The 25,632-nt window shown below is 43.3% G+C and overlaps 1 protein-coding gene across 1 annotated transcript in view; it reads left to right on the forward strand.

Moving 5' to 3' along the window:
* The window catches only part of LOC127653396 (glutamate receptor ionotropic, NMDA 2C-like), a 116,806-nt gene that overhangs the window by 60,129 nt on the left and 31,045 nt on the right, over positions 1-25,632 (forward strand). The window contains exon 6 of the mRNA XM_052140069.1: positions 12,781-12,992. Coding sequence (XP_051996029.1) covers positions 12,781-12,992 — 212 coding nt within the window. The remainder of the gene's footprint in view (positions 1-12,780; positions 12,993-25,632) is intronic.

Genomic DNA, 25,632 nt, shown 5'->3' on the forward strand with positions numbered 1-25,632 from the left:
CGTTACCTCACAATAAGTTTTGTGTTCTCTCCTAATAGTTTGTTACCTCGCAATAAGTTTTGCGTACCCTCTAAATAGTTTGCATTCCCTCTCAATACGTTTTGCGTTCCCTCGTAATAGTTTGCGTTACCTCGTAATACGTTTTGTGTTCCCTCTTAATAGTTTGCGTTACCTCGTAATAGTTTGCCTTCCCTCGTAATAAGTTTTGTGTTCCCTCTTAATAGTTTGCGTTACCTCACAATAAGTTTTGTGTTCTCTCCTAATAGTTTGTTACCTCGCAATAAGTTTTGTGTTCTCTCCTAATAGTTTGTTACCTCGCAATAAGTTTTGCGTACCCTCTAAATAGTTTGCATTCCCTCTCAATACGTTTTGCGTTACCTCGTAATACGTTTTGTGTTCCCTCTTAATAGTTTGCGTTACCTCGTAATAAGTTTTGCGTTCCCTCTTAATAGTTTGCGTTACCTCGCAATAAGTTTTGCGTGCCCTCGCTAAGTTTGTGTTCTCTCGCAATAAGTTTTGCGTGCACTCGCTAAGCTTGTGTTCTCTCGCAATACGTTTTGCGTGCCCTCGCTAAGCTTGTGTTCTCTCGCAATAAGTTTTGCGTGCCCTCGCTAAGTTTGTGTTCTCTCGCAATAAGTTTTGCGTGCCCTCGCTAAGTTTGTGTTCTCTCGCAATAAGTTTTGTGTGCACTCACTAAGTTTGTGTTCTCTCGCAATAAGTTTTGCGTGCACTCGCTAAGTTTGTGTTCTCTCGCAATAAGTTTTGCGTGCACTCACTAAGTTTGTGTTCTCTCGCAATAAGTTTTGCGTGCACTCACTAAGTTTGTGTTCTCTCGCAATAAGTTTTGCGTGCACTCGCTAAGTTTGTGTTCTCTCGCAATAAGTTTTGCGCGCCCTCGCTAAGTTTGTGTTCTCTCGCAATAAGTTTTGCGCGCCCTCGCTAAGTTTGTGTTCTCTCGCAATAAGTTTTGCGTGCACTCGCTAAGTTTCGCTAAGTTTGTGCTAAGCTTGGCCCATTATGGGAAGTGAGCGTCCGCATTCTCAAATACCTCAACGACTGGCTAAACCTAGCTCACTCTTGGGACGTGTTGTGCACATAGGGACCTGGTGCTCGCACACCTCAGCTGGCTAGGACTCCGGGTACAAGGTCAGGGAGGACGAGGAGCAGGTCACCCTTGTGGCTCCCTACTGGCCCACCCAGACTTGGTACTTGGACCTCATGCTCCTCGTGTCAGCCCCTCCCTGGCAAATTCCCCTGAGGAAGGACTTTCTATCTAGTCCTTCTATTCTATCAGGGACGGGGCACCATCTGGTACCCGTGACCAGACCTCTGGAACCTCTATGTCTGGCCCTTGGACATGATGCAGAAGACCTCAGTGGCCTACCACCTGTCTGTTCGACACTCACACTAGCGTTAGGGAAGGTACGGGCCAGCCCGGTGCGCTGGCTATAGCATAGCAGTCTGCCTGTCTTGCACCGCCGATCCACGTAACCCAGTTCAGCTAGTTGTGGCGTTTTTGTAGGGGACCCCTAATGTTACTACATCGACACAACATTGAGTGAGTGACAGATAGGGAAGGTCCTGGTTACTTTCGTAACCTCTGTTCCCTGATGGAGGGAACGAGACGTTGCGTCCCTCCTGCCACAACGCTGAACTACCCGCTGAAATTGCCAGGACCTTATTCTCGGCTCCTCAGCAAAAAACCTAATGAGCGGTATGCATGTCCCCTCCTTTTATACCCGTATGTCCGGGGCAAATACCACTTGCCAATTCCCATTGGCCTTTCATCAAAGATCAGAGGTGTCTCAGGCTCTCAAGAGTGACCCCTAGTGTCACTACATCGACACAACGTCTTGTTCCCTAAATCATTGAACGGAGGTTATGAAAGTAACCAGGACGTTTTAATTTTTCTGTATTATTACTATGGTTTTACTATGAATATCAATGTTAAAATATGGCTATTTTAGTAAAACCATGGTAAATTTATTGCGAGGGTACGCAAAACTTATTTGAGAGGGGACTAAACATTTGTTGCGAAGGCACTCAAAACTATTTCAGAAAACAATTCCTGCCCTGTCTTCTAAGGGGCTCTACAGTATGATTAGACATTGATAAAGAGTAGGCAATTTAAACTACTCTCTTGTGCCATCATTTGTACCACACCAAACTATTTTGCCCAAAGTTTAAAAAGTTAGTGTACTTCTTTACCAAGTTGACAAAAGTGCCAGTGAAGAGCATGCTTCAGCTGAAATATGAGACAAGTGATGTTTGAGGAAAACAAAGAAAATTCAAGGTAAATATATCCTTTGTTGTTAAAAAAAAGATTGCTGGAGTGAACATTTTTTTTAATGAGGCTTTACTTTTTAGAAGTCCAAAGTGCTAAAAGAGTCCAAAGCTGATGCCTTTAAGAGAATTTTATGAGCACTGTTTGAATTTACTCAAGCAAAAGTCTCCATTTGATCTCCATTTAATGATAACTATGGTCTTGGAGAAGAGATATTTGTTCTTTTTCTTTCCTATGGACTGTCACTGGTGTCTTACATCAAGTTTTACAATCTCACTATCCCTGTCTTTCTCATTCTCTTTCTATCTGGGAAACCATTAAGACATTGGTATTCAATCTAGCACCAGTTACAAACCTCACTTTCCCTGTCAGGCACCCAGACTGATTTGCACAAAAGTAACAAAACACATCTCACAGTCACTGGGTTTAACGTTTATTTTCCCCTTGTTTTACACTCACTATTGCTTTTTTAAATCAATTTTTTTTTTTTTGAGCCAGAAAAACAAAGAACGCTATGTCACTTTCTTCAAAGAATGAAACTTCTTTCATCCTTTGCATGCTTTCTCAAAGAGTGCTTGGAACATGACGACATCTGGCATTATGAACTTCCTTTGATGAAATGGATCGTCTAGAGCCGGCAGCTCTCTGTCGTGTGCTCGCAACTTTCTCGATTCTTATTGGCTGTCTGTCTCTCAGGGCAAAGTCCATTGTACCCTGCCTCAGGTGGGGCGATATACAACACTTATCTGTATCTATTTTGCACATCTATCTCACCGCCGGTCTGAAAAAGTGCTGTGCCACTGCAGTCCTATTGAGCTGCAGATGTAATTTACTAGGCAGGTCATTTATTAGGCAGGTAAATCAGTAGATTGTACTTTTCAAACACTGTGAGGGTGAAGGCTGGTGATAATTCTTTCTTTATGGCTTAGCTAGAGTCATCTTCCGATGACACCTTCTTTCAGAAGGCTGGTGAGATGACCTCAGGTGTGAGAGAAGAACATTATGAAGGAGGTGCCAAAGGTTTGCCTTGCTTTAGGTGCTTCACTGTGATCTATAGTAAAGCTGTAAAGAGCAGCTCATGCCTCAAGACTATTTATTTTCATTGCATCTCTCAGAATTTTTGAAAGATTGTTTATTTTTGAGGGCAAGACAAATAATATGCCTTATTAGAAAATGATGCACGTAGTTGCAAATTCTTTGTATCGATCATTCACGTTTATGTGTTGCTTCATGTTACTATGAATACTCAGAAACTCACCATTAAATTAAATAAACTCATAACACTTTGAAGACCAACTATATGACAACTGACATTGACAGCTGGCACGATGATAACTAATATTATGACAATTGACACTATGATAATTAGTACTATTTACTCTAATAACCAACTAGTTCTACGATAACTAGTACTATGATAACTAGCATTAGAATAAACAAAACTATGATAAATGTCACTAGAATAACTAGCACATTGATAACAAACACTGATAGCAAGTAAATAACTAGACCTATAGTAATTGACTAGAATAACCAACACTTTAATAACTAGTTGTATTATAACTAGTGCAATGAATCCAACATTATGATAACTGACACTAGGATAACTACTGTAGCACTATGATGACCAACACTATAAAAACTAGTACTGTAATAACTATCATAATGATAACCAACTCTATGATAACTGTCTCTAGAATAACTAGCACAATGATAACTAACAATGATAACAAGTACTTATGATAACTAGCATTGTGATAACTGACACTAGGATAACTAGCACTAGAATAACCAGCACTATGATAACTAGCATTTTTATAACCAACACTATGATAACTGTCACTTGGAAAACTAGCATTATGATAACCAACACTGATAACAAGTACTATGATAACTAGACCCATGGTAACTGACTAGAATAACCAACACTCTGATGACCAACGCTATAATAACTAGTTCTATGATAACCAACATTATGATAACTGATACTTGGATAACTACTATAATGCAGTATGATGACCAACACTATAATAACTTGCACTTACCCAATCAACATAACTAGTACTACAATAACTAGAACTATAACAACTCTATAATAACCAACACTATAATAACTAGCACTATGATATCTAGCATTATGATAACCTACACTTATCATAACTGTATCTAATATAACCAGCACTATGATAACGGTCACTAAAATAACTAGCATTATGCTAACCAACATTATCATACTGTAACTGATAGCCAACACTATAATAACTAACACTATGCTAACTAGCACTATGATAACCTACACTATCATAACAGTATCTAAAATAACCAGCATTATGATAACGGTCACTAAAATAACTAGCATTATGCTAACCAACACTATCATACTGTAACTGATAGCCAACACTATAATAACTAGCACTATGATAACTGTCACTAAAATAACTAGCATTATGCTAACCAACACCATCATACTGTAACTGATAGCCAACACTATAATAAATAGCACTATGATAACTGTCACTAAATTAACTAGCATTATGCTAACCATCACTATCATTCTGTAACTGATAGCCAACATTATAATAACTAGCACTATGATAACTGTCACTAAAATAACTAGCATTATGCTAACCAACACTATCATACTGTAAATGATAGCCAGCACTATAATAAATAGCACTATGATAACTGTCACTAAAATAACTAGCATTATGCTAACCAACACTATCGTACTGTAACTGATAGCCAGCACTATAATAACTAGCACTATGATAACTAGCATTATGATAACCTACACTATCATAACTGTATCTAAAATAACCAGCACTAAAATAACGGTCACTAAAATAACTACCATTATGCTAACCAACACTATCATACTGTAACTGATAGCCAACACTATAATAACTAGCACTATGATAACTGTCACTAAAATAACTAGCATTATGCTAACCAACACTATCATAGACTGTATCTAACACATCAACCAGCACTACAGGAATAAGGCTGGTGCACGTAAAGCTATAAGCTACCAGCATTGATGCTGTTAGACCAAAAGCACATTCTATCACTACAGTCACCACCATTATGTAACTGATAGCCAACACTATAACTCCAGATCTAGCACTATGATAACTGTCACTGTATAAATACACTGTAAGTCACTTATGCATAAATAACTGCCTAAACTAGCATAAATGCTATACATGTAATCATACTGTAACTGATAGCCAACACTATAATAACTAGCACTATGATAACTAGCATTATGATAACCTACACTATCATACTGTAACTGATAGCCAACTCTAAAATAACTAGCACTATGATAACTAGCATTATGATAACCTACACTATCATAACTGTATCTAAAATAACCAGCACTATGATAACTGTCACTAAAATAACTAGCATTATGCTAACCAACACTATCATACTGTAACTGATAGCCAACACTATAATAACTAGCACTATGATAACCTGACAAGGATAACGACTCGGTTACTAACGTAACCTCGGTTCCCTGAGAGGAGGGAACGAGTATTGCGTAAGTAGCTTACGCTATGGGAAAACTCAGTTTCTCGAGAAATTTCCGTTTCTCCGTTTCTCGAGAAAGTCTTTATGTAAAACGCATTGCAGCTTCACAGCAGACAGCAATGAGCGAGGCAGCTCGGTCATTGGCTTTGCTGCGGCAACTTGCTCGAACCAATGACGGGGCGACTCTGAACGCGTGACCAATGAGCACGCTTCACGCCCGCGTGCTCAGAGCCCGCCAAGATTAGCGTGGCTAAGGCTATATATTAGGCGCCCCGTCATGAGAGTTCTTTAGTTTCAATCGACTGAAGCGACTGACCAAGCACAAGCACGGCAGCTTACGCAATACTCGTTCCCTCCTCTCAGGGAACCGAGGTTACGTTAGTAACCGAGTCGTTCCCTCTTGAGAGGTCTCTCCTATTGCATAAGTAGCTTACGCTATGTGAACACCATGCAAAACGCTGTGCGTGCTGACTTCGCTCTATAAAGCCAGAGGCGGATGCCTGAGCCTTAAAGCAAAGTGATTATCCAACAAGCCGGCCAACGGCGAGCTATATAATGGGAAAATACAGAGCGCCTTTGCCCCAAGGAGGTCCACGGTGGGGCGCTCATTGTAAAAACACAAGCACATAACTTATGTACTGATTTTTCTATGTATTGATATGCATAAAAATCCTCTAAGTCAGTCAGAGACGGACCTATAAGGGAGGAGATAATGCTCAGCATATACATACTCCAGTCCATTCTACAGTCAGGCTGATAGAATGTTGGAATGCAATGAGGGGACCTGTAGGTTATAAAACCTGATAAATGTCGAAGGCGAGGCCCAGCCTGCCGCTGCACAAATATCTTCAATGGGTATCCCACTCGACCACGCCCACGAGGAGGCCATGCTCCTCGTAGAGTGAGCTCTGACGCCTAAGGGGCATTGAAGGCCCTTGGCTTCATAATCCAGCGCTATAGCATCCATTTTCCAGCGCGATATTCTTTGCTTTGAAACTGCGAGACCTTTAGTGCGGCCGCCAAAGCATACGAATAATTGTTCCGTCTGTCTGAATGGGGCAGAACGTTCCAAATATACTCTGAGCGCCCTGACCGGGCAGAGTAAATTAGCGTCGCTAGTCCGCTGGGGACGATAGGCTGCCAGAGATATCACATGTACTCTGAAGGGTGTGGAGAGCACTTTAGGAATATACCCGTGCTTTGGCCTAAGGACAACTCTGCAGTCGTTAGGTCCAAATTCCAGGCAAGCAGCGCTTGATGACAGCGCATGCAGGTCGCCCACTCTCTTGACTGAGGCGAAGCCAGCAAGAGCGCAGTTTTGAGCGAGAGCTGTTTAAGGTGCACGGTTCGGAGAGGTTCGAACGGGGCACTCTTGAGTGCGTCAAGGACCGTGGCCAGGTCCCAGATCGGCACCGAGGGGGGGCGAGGGGGGTTCATCTTCCTAGCGCCTCTTAGGAAACGAATGATTAGGTCGTTTTTCCCTAATGAACGTCCTTTATCAGGATTGTGTGATGCCGCTATGGCAGCCACATAGACTTTGAGGGTGGAGGGTGTGCAGCCCGCCTCCAGCAGCTCTTGCAAAAAGGCGAGTACACTTGGTATCTCGCACGATTTGGGGTTCAAGCTCTTGGTATCACACCAGTCACTGAACACGTTCCACTTTTGGGCATATAAGCGTCTCATAGAGGGCGCTCGCGCCTCGTGATGGTTCTCAAAACTCCACTGGGGAGGTTCTCGGAACCCATTTAGGGGCCATGCATGGAGGGCCCACAGATCGGGCGGGGATGAAGAATCATCCCGCTGGCCTGCCTGAGGAGGTCTAGCCTCAGCGGAATCGGACATGGGGCAGATTGCATCATCTGCATCAGTTCTGGAAACCACGCCTGGTTTTTCCAGAGAGGGGCTACCAGGAGCACTGCACATTTCACTTCCCTGATCCGACTGATGACCTGAGGTAGCATCGCGATCGGGGAAAAGCATACAAGGGGCGGCTCGGCCAGACTTGGGCGAGCGTGTCCGTGCTCTTTGAGAAGAAAAGGGGCAGTGCGCATTTTCCCTGGAGGCTAAGAGGTCGACCTCCGCCTTGCCAAAGGTTTGCCATAACCACTGAACCGCCAGGGGTGAAGAGACCATTCTCCTGGGAGAACCTTGTCTCTGGACAGCATGTCCGCTCCCTGGTTCAGGACGCCTGGCACATGCGCTGCTCTCAGCGAGCGCAAGTGGTGCTGTGACCATGAGATGAGCTCCCTGGCCATAGAGTGCAGGGAGCTCGACCTGAGTCCACCCTGGCGATTTATATACGATACTACCGTCATGTTGTCCGCTCGACCAGGACGTGTTCGCTTTTCAGGTATGGAAGCAGGGCTCTGAGAGCCAAGGCGACCGCTTCATTTCCAGACAGTTTATATGTAGGCGCTTTCGGGTTTGACCAAAAGCCGGAGACAGGCCTGCCCTCGTAAAGGGCCCCCATCCTATTTTGGAGGCATCTGTCGTGATCATTTTTCTCCGTGTGTTCACGCCCAGACTCACGCCGGTTCGATACCAGTCGACGGCTTTCCAGGGCGTCAGGGCTTTTATACAGCCGTGATTTGCTCTGATTAAAAAGTGGCCCGAGCGCCACGCCGTGAGTGGGGACACGGCTCTTGAGCCAGCGTTGGAGAGGACGTATGTGCAACAATCCTAGCTGGAGTACAGCTGATGCCGAGGCCATGAGACCGAGCATCCTTTGAAATCGCTTTGACAGGCGCTACCGGTCTGAATGATGTTGCAAGGCGCCGAATAGAGAGCGCAGCTCTGATGAGAGGCGCCGTCATCTGCACTGAGTCTAGCACTATTCCCAGAAAGGAGATATTCTGGCTGGGGATAGCACGCTCTTTGCAAAATTGATTCTCAGACCCAGGCATTCTAGATGGCTGATAATCCAAGATCTGTGCGTCGTTAACTGACTCTCTGATTGTGCTATGATTAGCCAATCGTCGAGGTAATTCAGTATTCGCACTCCCCGCTGTCTCAGGGGAAAAGTGCTGCATCCATACATTTCGTGAATGTACGGGGGCCAATGATAGGCCGAATGGTAGTACTGTGTACTGGTATGACTGTCCCTCAAAGCTGAATCTCAGAAAAGGCCTGTGATGAGGCGCTATCGGAATGTGAAAGTAAGCGTCTTTCAAATCCACTGATAGAAACCAATCCCCGGGGCGAACTTGCGCGAGGATATGTTTGGTCGTTAACATTCTGAACGAGCGAATCATTAAAGCTTTGTTCAGATGTCTGAGATCTAGGATGGGGCGGAGGCAGCAGCCTTGTTGAGTGTCGAGTGCAGGGGTGCGTGTGAGATTACAGGCACACGCGCTATCTCCGAAATGCTCGCAGCATGAGCTGGAGAAATGTTTGAAACTGTATGGACAGTGTTTTCGGGTGGGGGTGCATACATCGTAATAGGCACGCGCGCCACTGTTATAAAGCTTCCCGCTCTTAGCAGGGAGTTTCTTGGCTCGTGCGTCGCATCCGTGATGCTTGCGGCATGAGACAGAGAAATGTTTGAAACTGTATCGACAGTGTTTACGGGTGGGGGTGCATACATTGTAATAGGCACACACGCCACTTTCATAAAGCTTCCCGCTCTTAGCGGGAGTTTCTTGGCTCGCGTGTTGCATCTGTGATGCTTGCGTCATGAGACAGAGAACTGTTTGAAACTGTATGGGCAGTGCTTATTACTTACAGTGTTTGTGTGTAGGGGTGCATGCAGGACAGCAGGCACGCGCGCTACCTTTATAGTATTTCCCGCTTTTACTGGGGAAGTGTTTATAACTGTGGGAACAGTGCTTGCGTGTAGTGGTGCATACATGACAATAGGCACACGATCTACATATATGGTGCGTCCAGCTGGAGCTGGGGAAGTATTCGGCACTGTTTGGACAGTATTGATACGTGGGAATGCGCACTTTAGTGTGGACACGTGACCCCTTAGTGACACAGGCAGAAAATGACTCTTTTTGTGATTTCTGTGTGTTGCCGTTAAAACGGCGTTTGATTGCAGGTGAGCGAGTTCTGTGACTGGCCCATTGACTGCTGTACAGACATTTCCAGCCGCCTGTAAGGGGACTGGGTAATGTTTCACACATTTTAGAGAGAGTGGTCCGGCTTTTGCGAGACACGTACTCTCTCTTTTTCTTCCTATTGCTAGGAAGACCTACGAGGCTCCGGGTTCAGCATGATCTTGGGCCAAGGACCCCGTTGCTCAGGCGGCTTCCTTCGGTTAGCGGAATGCGAGCGGCGTCGAGCGTCCGTTTCAGGTCTGCTCTTTGGCTGGGAGATGGGAGGCGCCGCCCTGGCTCGCTGCTGCTGCTGAGGCGGTCTCTGGCGGCTCTGAGACGAGCTGGAGCGCTTGGGCAGGAAGTGACGCATAGCCTGCGAATCCTTCCGAGCTTCAGTGAAGCGTTCAGCAAACTCTTTTACCGCCGGTCCGAACAGGCCGCTTGGAGCGATAGGCGCGTCAAGAAATGGCGCCTTATCCGCGTCCTTCATCTCTGTTAGCGTCAGCCACAGATGGCGCTCAAGGACAGTCAGGTTAGCCATGGTCCGGCCGATGGATTGGGCGGTGGCCTTTGTGGCTCGCAGGGCTACGTCAGTGGCGCTGCGCAGGTCCTTGAAAGCCTCAGGTTCAGGTCCCGACTCGTCCATGGTGTGGAGAAGTTTGGCCTGATAAACTTGTAGAACAGCCATGGAATGAAGCGCTGAGGCATCTTGGCCGGCGGCGGCGTATGCGTGGCCGGCGAGAGCTGAGGTAGATCGGCAGGGCTTCGAGGGATGAGAAGCTTTGGCTTTCCATCCAGCGGTGGAGGGTGGGCACAGATGGTTGGCCACAGCCTCCTCGAGGGGCGGGGTTCCCTCGTAGACTCTTTCTCTCACGCCGTCCACCGAGGAGAGCGAGGAAGAGAAAGAAGTCTTCAGGCGAGCAGAGTGCGGGGCTTTCCACGACTTTGTGAGTTCAGTCGTGAACTTCGGGGAAGAAAGGGAGGGTCTCTGTCGAGGGCCTGCCGGCGCCCCTGCAGGAACCACTCGTCCAGCCGGCTGCGGGCGGGTTCTTCCGGAGAAGACCAGTCGAGCCCGAGGTCTTCCACGGCTTTGGACAGGATGCGGACGTTCTCAGAGTCCATGCTGGTGCCCGTGCTCGTGTCCGCTAATGTCGACGCGCGGGGTCGAAGGCCGAGCCCGGCCAGTCGTCGGATGCAGCGTCAATAGAAAGGCTGTCATCCTTTTCACCGTTGTCCCCTGACGCGCCAAACGAGACGAGACCCACCGCTCTGTTGGGGGGTGCTGGTCCGCCTGCGTGAAATGGACTGGCAGCGGGGAGATCTTGGGTAGTGGTGAAGCACGCGGGGACTGGCCCGGCGTGACGTCACTGAATTCCACGTGCTCTGGCAGCCTCTGTGAGCGGTGCTTTTTCTTGCGCGGCTCGAACGGAGGAGACGGCAGCACGGTGGAAGCAGGCTCGTTTGCGGCGAAGGTGGCAAAGCGAGCGCGCAGCTCGGCGAGGCCCAGGGAGTCACATTCGGGGCATCCGCCCTGAATGAGAGCAGCTTCTGCGTGGTCAGGTCCCAGGCAGCGAGTGCAGATAACGTGACGGTCCCCGTCAGGAAGAGGGCCTCTGCACGAGGCGCAGGTTAAAGGCATTTGGAACAACGCCTCGAAAATTGCTCTTTTACTTAAATCAAAAGCGTTGCAGAGGCGAACACTTGTAAGTAAAAAGGATATCAGTGATGCACGCCGGATGGCGTAGCAGAAGGCTTCGAAGGCGGCTGAAGGCGCCGGCGTCCTCTTAGCAGTCCTGCTGTAGGCTTGTCAACGGCGGGCGAAAAGACTCCAACAATCCGGAGGATCCAGCGAAGAGAAGGTCTTCGCTGAAGGAGATTAAATCTAAAGAACTCTCTTGACGGGGCGCCTAATATATAGCCTTAGCCACGCTAATCTTGGCGGGCTCTGAGTGCGCGGGCGTTCAGAGTCGCCCCGTCATTGGTTCGAGCAAGTTGCCGCAGCACAGCCAATGACCGAGCTGCCTCGCTCATTGCTGTCTGCTGTGCAGCTGCAATGCGTTTTACATAAAGACTTCAATATTTCTCGAGAAACTGAGTTTTCCCATAGCGTAAGCTACTTACGCAATAGGAGAGACCTCTCGAGAGGGAACTAGCTCTATAATAACAACCACTATGATAATCAACACTATAATAACTGTAACTAGGATTGTATATAACCTACACTGGTATCTAGTACTATGATAATGGATGGTATGTGAATAAGACCCAGGATTTTGCACTGTAATACTTCCACAACTGTTTAGTGAATTCGTCTCTGAGAGATTTTGCACTGGAAAAAAGTGTGGAAAATCATATGCTAAATGACAAGCAGTAATTAGTTTCGCTATGTGGTTATGTCTATTGATGGCAAGCGCCAGCCAATATATTACAATTTGTCTATATTGCTAAGCACCATGATATCTAATGAATATAATTACACAAAAATCCCCACTAATAAAGGGCAAGCAACAGAAAGTGCTTAGTCAGAAAATCACAACAGCTTGAAGTCATTTAAACGCAATCTTGTTTTTATTTCCCTGATAAAGTTTATTAAAAAGATTTTATGTTGTGTTTATTTTTCACAAAACTAACAATTTTAAATTAAGCTTGTTAATTAATTTGCTTGCTGTGTCATTATTGAGAGGAAATTAAATAACAACCCAATACACAGTGTATATGTAGTCGCAAGTGAAGGGCTCGGGACTGTGCACATTCTTGGCCTTGAGATTATATGTCAGCAATAAGCAAAAAATATAAAGCTGATGTCAATGTGATCCCAGCTCTAAGACAATGCATATTTTTTGCTGTAACACCCCAGAGCCTTAAGCTTATTTTGAATTATGTGTTACAATCTTTAACAGTTTAAAATCTCTCTCTTTTCAACAGGTGGGAAGTTATGAGTCTGGTATACTGCATATGAGGTATCCAGTCTGGCCACGTTACGGGACCTACCTAGAGCCAGTGTCTGATAATCGTCACTTGACAGTCGCTACATTGGAGGAAAGGCCTTTTGTTATTGTAGAGGCTGTTGATCCTGTTACTGGCACCTGCCTCAGCAACACTGTCCCCTGTAGACGCCAATCTAACAAGACAGAAATGTAAGTTTTTGTTTTTCCTGTTACTTGACAAGACTTGATAGTACATCTAGTTTTGGATCTTCTTAAACAATGTTATGTCAATGATGATTAGTGTGGCATTGTAGTACAAGATATGGCCTTGTAAACAAAATATTGTATCTTCAAACCCCAGAATATAGTCTCATAAACTACCATTGTTGTACCCTTGAGAAAGACCCTTAAGGTTGCTCCAATAGGATTGTCCATGTTGTATGGGTTCTGTAGGTCTTTTTATTATTATTATTAAGACAGTATATCTACTAAACAAATGCTATATCACATCTGAAATAGCTGGTGGTCATGTGACTTGCTCAAGGGTACATCAAAAGGCACATGATGCAAGATGACTTCAATTATACTTTCACCTTTGCCAACAATGATGAAATAACCCAGAACCCTTTGGGAAGCATTATCATGGTCATTACCAGCCAACAAGAGAGCAGCACATACTGATGACCAACACTGCCAGAGCATTTTATCAGTGGATAATTAAAGAGACCTGAGCCCTGCCATTAGTCTTATGAGAATTGATGTGTTTTAAGGTTTTAGCATATTACTGAACAAAATGAAGGACTGTGTAATTGTGTTGTTGCAGTTCTATTTGACACAATTCTAGTGATTGTCAATTCCAGTTATTATGATATACTTGGGTAGTATTATGTTAACTTTAAAGGGGTCATGACATGAAGAATACAATTTTCCTAGATCTTTTGACATATAAGTTTCAGAACTCAAAACTTCCTTCCTTTGTTGAAACCAAGCTGCCAAATCCTCCACATTGTACTGTCACACCGTGGTAGACATTTGATTCCGACCACCTCCACAACAACACATCAATGCCTACTTTCTTATGACTTCCGCCACCGTGGAAGCCTCAACTCTGGAGGGAGTGTTCAAGACCCTCGCCAGCATCCACCAGTCCCAGCATCTGGCCCTCCTCAAGCTACATGCAGAGCACCCTTAGGCAAAACCTCCAGACAAACATCGTACTCGCATATCCAAATTTTTCTATTATCAAGGATCGGTTGTATCGAGTGACACTCAGACAAAGGAGGATAAACCTCAATAGTTAGTACTGCAGAGCCGTCTAGAAATGTTATTCCAGATAGCTCATTATAATCTGATGGCGGGTCACTTTGGGCAGGAATGGGCACTGAACCGTCTAATGGCCTGTTTCTATTGGCCGAGCGCCATTGTGCACCATTCCATTACTCAAGGTCCCTGTAAAGTGATCAATGGGAAGGAGGCGGCGAGAACCGGCTTTTCAATATAAATAATAGTTTAATGATAAACTTAAAAGACAACATCAACACACACATGACGGACATGTCTGTAAACGATCTCTCTCTCTCTCTCGCAGGATCCTCTGCAGTTGACCTTTATCCCTCACGGAGGCTCAATTAGCCTAATACGAGTCCGGGTGTGTAGGATCACGACCCGGCCCTGCCCTCCGCCCTGCCACATTCCTCCCTCGTTCTCTCAGGCTGGGGAGCACCCGGCCTGACGTACACCCCCCCCCCCCCCTTTCCCTGGGGGAGGGCGTGCTTTAAGTCTAGTCTGCTGGCAGGTCATCCCCATCTACCTGGACGAGGGAGGGGACAAGGGGAGGGAAACAAAAATAATTAAAATGGGGGGTACTTCCTGTAACAGTGTAGTACCCCTCCAAAAACTGTCAAATGTAAAAGAGGGAAAATGCCAATGCAGAGCAACAGTGAGAGAGAGAGAGAGAGATGAAAAAAAAATGACTCTTACTCGCCAGTTCTCCGATATGCAGCAGCTTGTTCCTCGGCCACTCCTCCACCCTCTATCGGACGACAGCCGCTCTACGACAGAGAACTCCACTACGGCATATCCCTCCTCCTTCCCGGGCTTCGGCACCAGTGTAAAGTGATCAATGGAAAGGAGGAGGCGAGAACCGGCTTTTCAACATAATAGTATTTTAATGAATAAACTAAAACAAATGACAAACACACACATGACGGACATGTCCATAAACAATCTCTCTCTCTCCCGCACGATCCCCTGCAGTTGACCTTTATCCCTCTAGGGAGGCTTGATTAGCCTAATACAGGACCGGGTGTGTACGATCACGACCCGGCTCCCGCCCTCCGCCCTGCCACAGTCCCCTTCAAAAGAATTGGTATGGACCTCGTCAGACCATTAGAGTAGATGAAACGCGGGCAACGCTTTGTGTTGGTTCTAGTATGCAACACGATATCAGGAAGCAGTGCCTCTACAACACTACGTGCTGAGATGTTGTGTAGAGGCACTGCTGCATTTCACAATATCCTGAATGGTCATTCTGAAATAATTCTCAGATGTGTTATCACCCCTTTCCAGTCATACGAATCTCATAGAGCATCATATCAAAACAACCCCTGGGGTAGTTGTACTCAGTCATCCCTACCGATAACCCAAGCACAAAAATAGTAGTTTGGGAAGAAATAAAGGCCATGCTAGATATTGGTGTAATAGAAGAATCCCACAGTACTGGGCCAGCCCGGTGGTGCTGGTTTGGAAGAGCGACGGTTCGGTCCGGCTAAATTTGATGTGTGATGTGATGTGTATTGATGAACTGCTCGATCGGCTCACTTTTATTCAACACTGGATTTGACAAAGTGATATTGGCAGATCCCTTTAACTCCCATGTCCTTTGAAAAAAATGCATTTTCCACATCTTTTGTCTTACACCAATATGTGACCATTCTGATCGGTTTGGTTTGTTCAGAGCCCCGCCTACGTTTCAGCGCCTTATGGACAGAGTCCTCAGATCGCACTCTGCTTACGCAGCTGGATGACATAATTATATATAGTAATGATCTTGCAGCGGCCTATGCAGGATCTGAGGGCAGTTCTGAGATCATTATGATGGGCGGGATTCATGGCAAACCCCAAGAAGAAGTGCTCAATTGGATTGGTAGAAGTACGGAATCTGGGGTTACACTTGGGCCACGGGCAGGTACATCCCCAAATTGATAAGAGACACAAGATCAAAAGTTCCTGGGGCTGGCTGGCTACTATAGAATGTTTGTGCCCAATTATTCGGACACCACCAGCCCGCTGACTGATCTTACTAGAAAGAGAGCACCAGACCTGGTCCAGTGGATGGAGCCGTGCCAACAGGCTTGTAGGTGAAAGCTGCGCTTTGTGGTGGGCCATTGTTACAGTCTCCTGATTTTTCACTTGCTATTGTTTTACAGGCCGATGCGTCGGACAGAGTCATGTTGTCCCAGGTGGTCAAGGGGCGGAGCGCCCGGTGCTGTACATTAGCTGGAAACTTTCGGCGAGAGAGGCGAGGTACAGCACCATTGAGAAAGTGTTTGGCCATCAAGTGGGCGGTCCTCACCCTTCGGTACTACCTCCTGGTATGGGCTTTCACCCTCTCACCCTGCTCCTGGCTGTTGCAGACTTCCTCTCCAGAAATGGGGGGGTACTGTGCAGGCCGATGGGGGTATGTGGTGGTGGGTGTGTGGTCGAGCGCCTGTTTGTGAATGGACAGCGAGATTGGGAGATAAGATCGGTGAGGATCATCACCTGTCAATGATTGCCTCTAACAGCCTCTAATGTCATTGTACTGAGAGTTGGAGAGGGTTTAAAGTATAAGCCAGAAACCAGTGGAGAGAAAGTAGTGTGATGATGTGTAACCATCATTTCTTTTTAATGCTGAAAAGCATTATTAGAGTTTTGTGAAGCACTGAAAAGTGTAGGAAAATAAAGACCCTTTTGAGTTGGATCTCGCCATCTCCCACTTCTTCCATGCAGAGAGTTAACAAACTTGTCACAATAGCGTTTCAAAGAGAAGGTCAAAATGAGAGGGGAAAATGATCATGTTTTACAAATATATATGTAGATGACGTGAAGCGATGGTCCGAAGTTAGTTATGTTGATATAATTAACTACTTTTGAGTTGCTATGACAGCCAACATCTGCACAAGTTGAGTGTGAAATACATTTTTACACCAAATAACACTTAAACGGTTGTTGTTCTCCATCTGGTTTGCATGTTTCAGTTAGTTTTGCATTGGACCTCAAGACCAGAAACAGAAAACAAGCAATTAGAATCATCATGGCACTGCCCAGTGATTGCTCAGGAAAACTTTGGATAAGTCAAGGAACATATTAAAATAATAAAAATGCCATGTCATGACCGCATCAATGCCCGATAAAATGTTCTATGCAAGTATGTTAAACAGATAGCTCACCCAAAAATGAAAAATAAAATCTGTCATTTATAACAACACAGGGGTGAGAAAACACTTTATATGACTTTCTTTCTTTTTCTTAACACAAAGGGAGAAATCGAGAAAAATGTTGTGCTCAGTGATGTCATACAATGGCAGTTTATGGTGACCACCTCTTCAAGCTTCAAAAGGACACATACGTATAATTCAGAAGTCTAATAAATAATTCCACGAGACTCATGATTGTTATGAAAGCATACAATATAGTTGAAATCTAATGTATATTAGTGAAAATGTTCACTGACCATTGATCTCCTGTGCACGTTCATGTTAGGGCACGAGAGCAACAGTTCATGCAGCACCCTCGTGACATTGGGGCATTCAAGCAAAAACTTGTTTTGTTTATCTAAAAACAGGTCTACCACAGCGATAATGGCAAAAGAACAACACAGCAGCACACAAAACAGAGGTCAGCTAAACGTTCAGCTAAACATGTCTGAATAGTTTGTAGTGGAATTGAAGAATTGATGCATTTCTATGCCCAGCCTAATTTTTTTATTTTTTTAAACCGAGTCCTCAAACAAAGAGAGAGATGGATGTATATGTTATCATATCTTTGCGGACAGATTTTATTGACATTTTTATTTAATTTTGTACTTTTAACAGATGTAGTTCTGTTACATCGCTTGTTGTCCAATGGAATATCTTTGTGGTAAAAGCAGCTTGCGTTCAGCTCTGGATAAAGATAACTGCACCTCATGAGAGCTGAGCAGTAATTTGTAGATTAATTAAAGCCATACTAGACTCTCTACAGTCAGCACCTCATTTCAAACCTCTCAGGGTTTGCCTTCCTTCTCCAATACACACCATTATATTGTAGGCGTATTAATATATTATTTAAGAATTGTTCCCTCAGGACATTCTACTCATTACTTTAAGGCTAAATCAATGAATCTGCTGGGCTCCAGGAGACAGCTAAACAAAACATACAACAAATAAATGTGGATTACAAAAGCAACACATGCTAATGTGTGTGAATATGCGGAGCATGAAGCTGGGGTTAACCTGCTGAAGGATAAATCCCGCCAGCTGTTGTGACACAGGAGGAAGAGAGTGGGCTGTTTGTGTATGGTCTCTGTTGATGGCAAACACATAATTGGACTTCTGATGTTGTGGTGTGGTTTATGGTGATGCTAGTATGTGGGTGGGTTGGAGGGGTGTTTAGTGTGACTCATTGCCTCTATCCCCTTTATGGTACACACCATTAGTCAAGAGGTTACAGGGGAGGTTAGAGAGCAAATGCCATTCTGCAAGACCATAACACCGTATTCATTCTGTTCTTACTCTTTCTGCTTCATGATTAAGTTTTCACATTCTGACCATCTTTATGTACAATATAAAAAATGGAATTGCATTTTATCCAGCTTATAGGGGGTTTTAAGTCACATAAACTATGAAATGTCAGTTACTTTGCATCTACATAATAACACATGGTAGACCAACAATATACCCCCAAATGTGAGATCCTAGCAGGCATTGCGACATGAACAAATAATGTAGTTAGTGTGATTATTTGCTGTTTATTGACTTCATTTATGCTGTTATTGTTGCTTTTTGTTGCCACTGTTAGTCATGTGATGTGTGATAATGTTAGGAGCTCATCTTTAAACTTAATGAGGGTTCTTGGCGGTTACCGTTATTGATGTTTGTGTGTTAAGGGTTGAGGTCTATTGTTTGCATTACCTTGCAAGACATACTGTGCATTCAGAAATGATTCAACTGGAGCTCAACTGGAGTGACCATCGTGTTCATGGTTATCTCTCTTATCAAGGCCCTTCTCTTCCGATTGTTCAGTTTGGATGGTGGCCAGCTCTAGGAATAGTCCGGGTTTTTCCAAACTTCTTCCATTTAAGAATTATGGAGGCCACTGTGCTCTTGCGAACCTTTAATGTGGCCAAAATATGGTAGCCTTCCCCAGATCTGTGCCTCAACACCATCCTGTCTCTGTGCTCTGCAGGCGGCTCCTTTGGCCTCATGGCTTGGTTTTTGCTCTAATATACATTTTCAGCCATGAGACCTTATATAGACAGGTGTGTGCCTTTCCAAATCATGTCCAATCAATTGAATTTGCCACAGGTGGACTCTAATCAAAGTGTAGAAACATCTCAAAGATGATCCAGAGAAATGTGATGCACCTGAACTAAATTTCAAGTGGCATAGCAAAGGGTCTGAATACTTATGTCAATGTGACATTTAAGTTTTTTATTTTTTAATACATTTGTAAAGTTATCAAAAATCAGGTTTTTGTTTTGCCATTATGAGATATGGAGTTTATATTGATGTGAAACAAATAATAATTTAAAGCATTTTAGCGTAAAGCTGTAACATAACAAAATGTGAAAAAATGAAGGGGTCTGAATGCACTGTACCTCTCTTTAAAGGAAAAGATAACTTCATATAAAGGAATTGAAATGGTAACTAAATGAATGTTCACGTATTGCAAAATGATAGTTGGCTGACCTAGAAATTAGTAGTTCACTCAACTAGAACTTTTGCATTTAGTGAACAAACAAATTCACATTGACTAAACAAAGCAATGTTACTGAGGACAATAATGAATATCATACTGTATAAATTTGCAGTATATATATATATATATATTTTTTTTTTTTAAAGAAAAACAAATTGCTATATGGAAACAATTTTGTGTGGACTCGTCTTGCCCTTTCCATAAATCATTGCTCTGTTCATTTTCATCTGTAAAGAAGAAATACAATTCATTATGTTATGTGAGAATGCAATAATGGTAAATACACAATATTTCTAAATAAATGTATTGCAGTGATTTAATAGATGACACCATCTTTAAATATTCCCAATGAGAAAATGCATTTGTGCAGTTACATTATATTAGTTGCCATGAGGCAACATAGCTATATTTTTCATTGAGATGTCATATTGCCATATGACATCATTCATATTTTCTCAATTTCCTGTACAAACATATTAGATAAAATTGTTCAGTTAACATCAACATTTAATTAACATATCAAAGATGCAGAAACAAAAACATAATGTCGAAGAAACATACAGAATTTAGTTTAAAAGTGCAATTTGTGGAGCACGTCGCAGATGTCTCAACTATAAAGGTGACTCCAGGAAAAGTCTTGGAGACAAGGTCATGTTTTTTAAAAACAGCATATTATTGGTTACATTAAAGACTACCCTTTTATTTTCAACTACACATTATGTTTTAGCTTTTTCTGAAAGGTGAGAAAGTGAAAGAAAATAAAGAGTTGCCATATGGCTTCAACGTATCATACAGGGTTATTACTGTTGCTTGCTAAGGCACATCTTGGTGAAATCACAGTCACCCATGTACTAACCGTTAGGCCACAGCTCCAAATCACAAAGTAACCAGAGAAAATAGAGACAGAGTGAGCATATGGAAGTATAAGATATGCAGACAGACCATAAGACTATAGCTGTAGTATGACAATTCTATTTACATATGAATAACTGAGCAAATAACCCATTCTGTAACATGAGACCTAAGTTTGAGCATCAGGTTCATCATGATGTCAGTATGTGTACAGACTGCATACTGTAACAACTCTTATCCAGTGTGAGCTAAAGCCCTTCTCTGGCCAAATCCAGTGATCCAGCACACTGTTTCTCTCCCGCCTTTATTTGTTTGTGATTAATTTGAGTTGTATTTGTTTTGGCCCGGCCCGGCTGTCCTTCCATCTGTCACAGCTGCGACTAAACATGAGGACCTGCCGTGATGGCCACTACCCACCCGCCCGCCCACTCACTGCTGACGTCACTCATCCTGTCAAGTCTTGCCATCAATCTTTGCATTTGCTCGTATTCAGAAGCACGTGTCTCCTCGGATTTTTAAGCATGGTGGATCGGAGTTAATAAGCTCCAATACATGTATGCAGGGACGTGCACAGACATTTTTGGGGGCAGGGGCTCAAGTGGAAAAAAAAGGGCACTTTGCATAATTATTTAGTAAAAAATTTTTTTTAAACAAAACATAAAAAATATTAACACAACTCTGACTTCCTTACCAATTTATTTTCATTCCCTCACACTCACGCAATATATATATTAACAGATTTCGTTTGACTTGGTGGCTGCATAGATTCCTAAAATAATTCCCACTGGTTAAATGCTGTTTAAACAAGGCTAATATCATTAATAATTTAACAATTACATTTACCAAATAAATCCAATTAGAATAGAAAAACCAACATACACGTTCAGTAAGACACTGACTAATTGTGATATTACAAGTGACCTTAATATAGTAGGCTAATATATTGCCATTGATTACTGCAGGTAAATCAACGTGTTACTATATAAAACTAAATAGGCATCCTCACCATCAGCATGTCCGACAAGGATGTTTGTGGGCTGTCCATCAGGCAGGATGCGGACATACACCATCACACACTACTTGACAGGCATTTCGGTGTCTCCATCATTGATGATTGAGATGTACTGAGCTGACGATACTTTATCTGCGGTGTTCTCGCGGATGGTATCTGCTATCACGCCGATGATGTTGGCACATGACTTGTCATTTGCATACGTCATGTAGATTTCAACACTGTTCATTTTCATGAGCTGCAACATGGGTTTAAATTTAGTAAAGGTGAGCTCTTCTATGGCGGTGTTAAATTTCACGTTCAGCTCTGCCAATTGAGCGGAATGTCCGGCAGCATCTTGGTGATTAAAAGCTTCAACAATCGAACCTGATCCTGAATTCTTTGGCACACACTGATTTTGGCATTTCTTGTGCTTGGCACTCTCCCCATGTTTAATTAAGCTATTGCGCTTAAAATGTGTGGATTCAGTGGCGAAGGCAGTGTTACCTGCAACTTCTGTCACACAGATTTTACAGTGAGCCTTTTTTATAGCGGAGACACTCTTAAGTCTTTCAGCCACTCACTCCGAAAACTGTAAGCCTTCTTTTCTGCTGGTGGATCCAGATTCACCACCTGATCGCCATCACCAACTTCAGGAGTTACATTAGCTGTAACTTTAGGCGGCTTACAAAATAAATCTCTCAGTGTTCTATTCATCTTCTCTCTTCAGCTCTTAACATTTTGCATGCCAGTTAGCCTCCCTGTCACGTGACATGGAGCACGGTGAAAAGGAGTGATTGACGGCTAATATTAACCAATCCAAAATCTGCATTAGATTTAAGAATGTAAAGATCAAGAATGTAAAGTTAAATTGGTTATGTAATGTTGAATGTAGCGGATGACTGGTCACTGTATCAGCTCACAGCAGGCACATAGTGCAGTAATTAGCGAATATTTTGTAGAGAAATGTAAACCGGTTGTGTCCCAACAATTATTTGCTTTCGCACAGATGCTCCCAAATATATTTTGAGGATGCCCAGATGACATTTCGGGAGCATATGCGACCAAAATGGTTGCAATTTCGAGACTTGTATCCTATTCACCTGCAGTGTCTTGACAAATAAAGCAAATTAGCTCATTTTAATTAGTTAACACCTAATTTTCATATCAATGTGGCGATTGTGATGATGTTATTAACACAAATTTGACTGTATTCACCTGTAATGTCTCCAATAAGTACAGTATATTGGCCTATATGGCCATGATATATTGCCTTAACTAGACTTTAGCTAACCTATTACATTAGCTAGTAGCTCATGAGTCATGAATGTTAGCAAGACACAAGTTAACTATATTTGCTTTTGGCTAATTAGCTGTAAAGTCGAGGCACTGTACACGACGTGGAGGGAGGGAGGGAGGGAGGGCGGGCATCGAAAAAATCTCATCTACCGACCTGATGTTTTGATTTTTGATTTTTAAAAATATATTTGTTTGACAGGGAAGCTGTGTGCAAACAGGAATATATATATTAATTTATTTATATATATCTATATATATATATATAAAAAAAAACACCCCAGAAAAAAGGGCACTTTCTCTCGAGGAAGAAAAAGTGCAGATGCTCAAGCCCCCTTTGATGTCTATGTGTGCACGTGCCTGCATGTATGGGTGAAGCTTATTTAAAAACGACCAGCCAAACCTAGCCCATAACCATAAATACTCTGTATAACAAATTCAGAATGCAGTGCTATTCTCTGACTGGCTATAGAAAAGCACAAACAGCCACCATCACTGCCATTAGACAGTGTGAATGGATTTATTGGAGCTCTCGTTAATCACTCATGATTGGACGCGAGTTCGACTTGACATTCATAATCAACAAAAACAGGAAACAGGCCAAGAGTGGGGAAACAATGTAATGTTAATGAGGCACAAGCACTGCTGAGATATTTTCTCATTTTTGTGTAAATGTCAGACATTTACACAAAAATGGCCTCATTTATATTTACTTCTTGACAGTGGCAAATGGATTGGCACTGAACATAATTGAAAGACTAGCATGAGTAACTAGTGGCAGGCAGGTATCAAATGATTTATCTTGTTCTTGTGTTATGGTTGACCTGTTTGAAACTTCTTGGTAGTGCTGGGTTCGAGTCCATCTTAGTCGAGTCCGAGTCAAGTATGAGTCTTTAAAAAAATCGAGTCGGAGTCCAAAAGGGGCTCAGTTTGACTCAAGACAGAGTCCATAACAGGCTGAGTCTGAGTCGAGTCAATAGTCCTAGTGAATCGGTTCATGAATCTGAATAAAAATTGTAACCGTAAACTCAAAATCAATATTTGAAGCTTATTTTAAACTTCACAACTAAGAAAACTAAGCCATGAGAGGCACCATGAGAGGTTCGGACTTGTGAGCGGTGAGCTCTGCGCACTTTGCTAGTTTTAATACTTTTTGTGTCATAAACTGGTGAGATTCGATACACCCTGATTCTTAACTGTTCTAGGAAGACAATATGTAAAAGAATTCAAAATGCTCGGGCTCTTGAGATATTAAAAGACACTTACACTGAAGCCCCTGAGCAGCAGGCCGAAAGCCCAGGAGTCAATTTGGACGGAGAAGTAAAGGAAATTCAGCATCAATTGTTGAACGTGTCGGCAATGCTGACGAAGGTCGTCGCTGACATGAAGGATCTTGCTGTAATACGTCGATCGATCACTGCCATGGAGATGATATTCACTGAGATGGTTACAAGAGTGACGGATGTTGAGAAACGTATCAATTATCTGCAGTCATCGGAGAGGGAAATAGCTGCTAGCCCACTAGCGACCAAGGCAGACTTGGAGCGCATCTGGGAAAAGACTTGAAGAATCGAAATCGGCGAAACAACATCCAAATTGTTGGAATTCCTGAGGACGAAGAAGGCAGCGATATGGTGAAATTCCTAGATGGCTCTTCCCGAGTCTGCTCGACATAACAGGCCATAAGCTTGAAATCGAGTGAGCTCACCGAGTTCTGGCTCAGAGATACACGGAGGGAGACAGGCCCAGATCAATTCTGGCCAAAACAGATACTAAGGATATTTACATTACATGGAGTGAGTAAGCTATTTTGTGGTGGTCACGTTGCAGCTAAGTGGGCCTGACTCACATAACATTCACTTGACTTGAAACTGAGTGCCTTTTTTGTTTCTTTTTGTGCTGGTTCCACCTAGTGGCTAGAGTTTGTTTTGTGGAATAGACAGTTTGTGGATGAATCTGCGATGTTCGGGGTTTGATTGTTGCACTAATGTTGAAATGTGGTCATTATAATTTTATTTTAGGCACACAATGTCAAAATGATAATATTCTTTAGTGCTGGCTCAATAAGAGCAGGGGAGTCATTACATTGGTAAGTAAGCATCTAAAATTCAAATGTCTCAAACAGATTAAAGCTAAATTAGGAAGAGTCATTATCGTTTTAGTTGAAATTCAGGGGCAAAGTTTGATTTTGGCTAATATTTACGCACCTAAACGCACGTGATCAGGAATTTCTTATAGGTCTTGAAGGGATGTGGCAAGCCGCTGGCACCCCTCATGATATAATATTGAGAGGAGACTTTAATCTTTTGATGGAAACTGTCCTTGATCATAGTGAAGGAAAAGTGTGTAAACCCTCTAGAGCAACATTGATGGTTCACAGGATGTGTCTTACCTATATATGGAGACTTTTGAACCCATCTGGTAGGGACTATACATTTTTCTCATCAGTCCATAAGATTTATTCTAGAATATATTTTTTTATAAATATCTAAGTTCCTCATTTCATCTGTTGTTGATTGCTCAGTTGGAAACATCTTAGTCTGAGATCACGCCCTGGTGAGTTTAGAGGTGCAGCCACATATGGAGAAAAGGAATAATCGGAAGTCGGCTGGAGCGCCCTCAATTCGGGAGTGGTGCGAGAAGATGGGGAGGGTGGCATCCTTCGAGGAGGTGTCGTGTAGAAGGCTGGGGATCTGGGATTCATTTGATGGTAAATGGGGTAGATATTTGACGTTTTTGGTGGACAATCGTGGAGGGACTGTGGAGAGAGAG

The sequence above is a fragment of the Xyrauchen texanus genome, chromosome 12 (assembly GCF_025860055.1).
Source record: "Xyrauchen texanus isolate HMW12.3.18 chromosome 12, RBS_HiC_50CHRs, whole genome shotgun sequence".
Lineage (NCBI taxonomy): Eukaryota > Metazoa > Chordata > Actinopteri > Cypriniformes > Catostomidae > Xyrauchen > Xyrauchen texanus.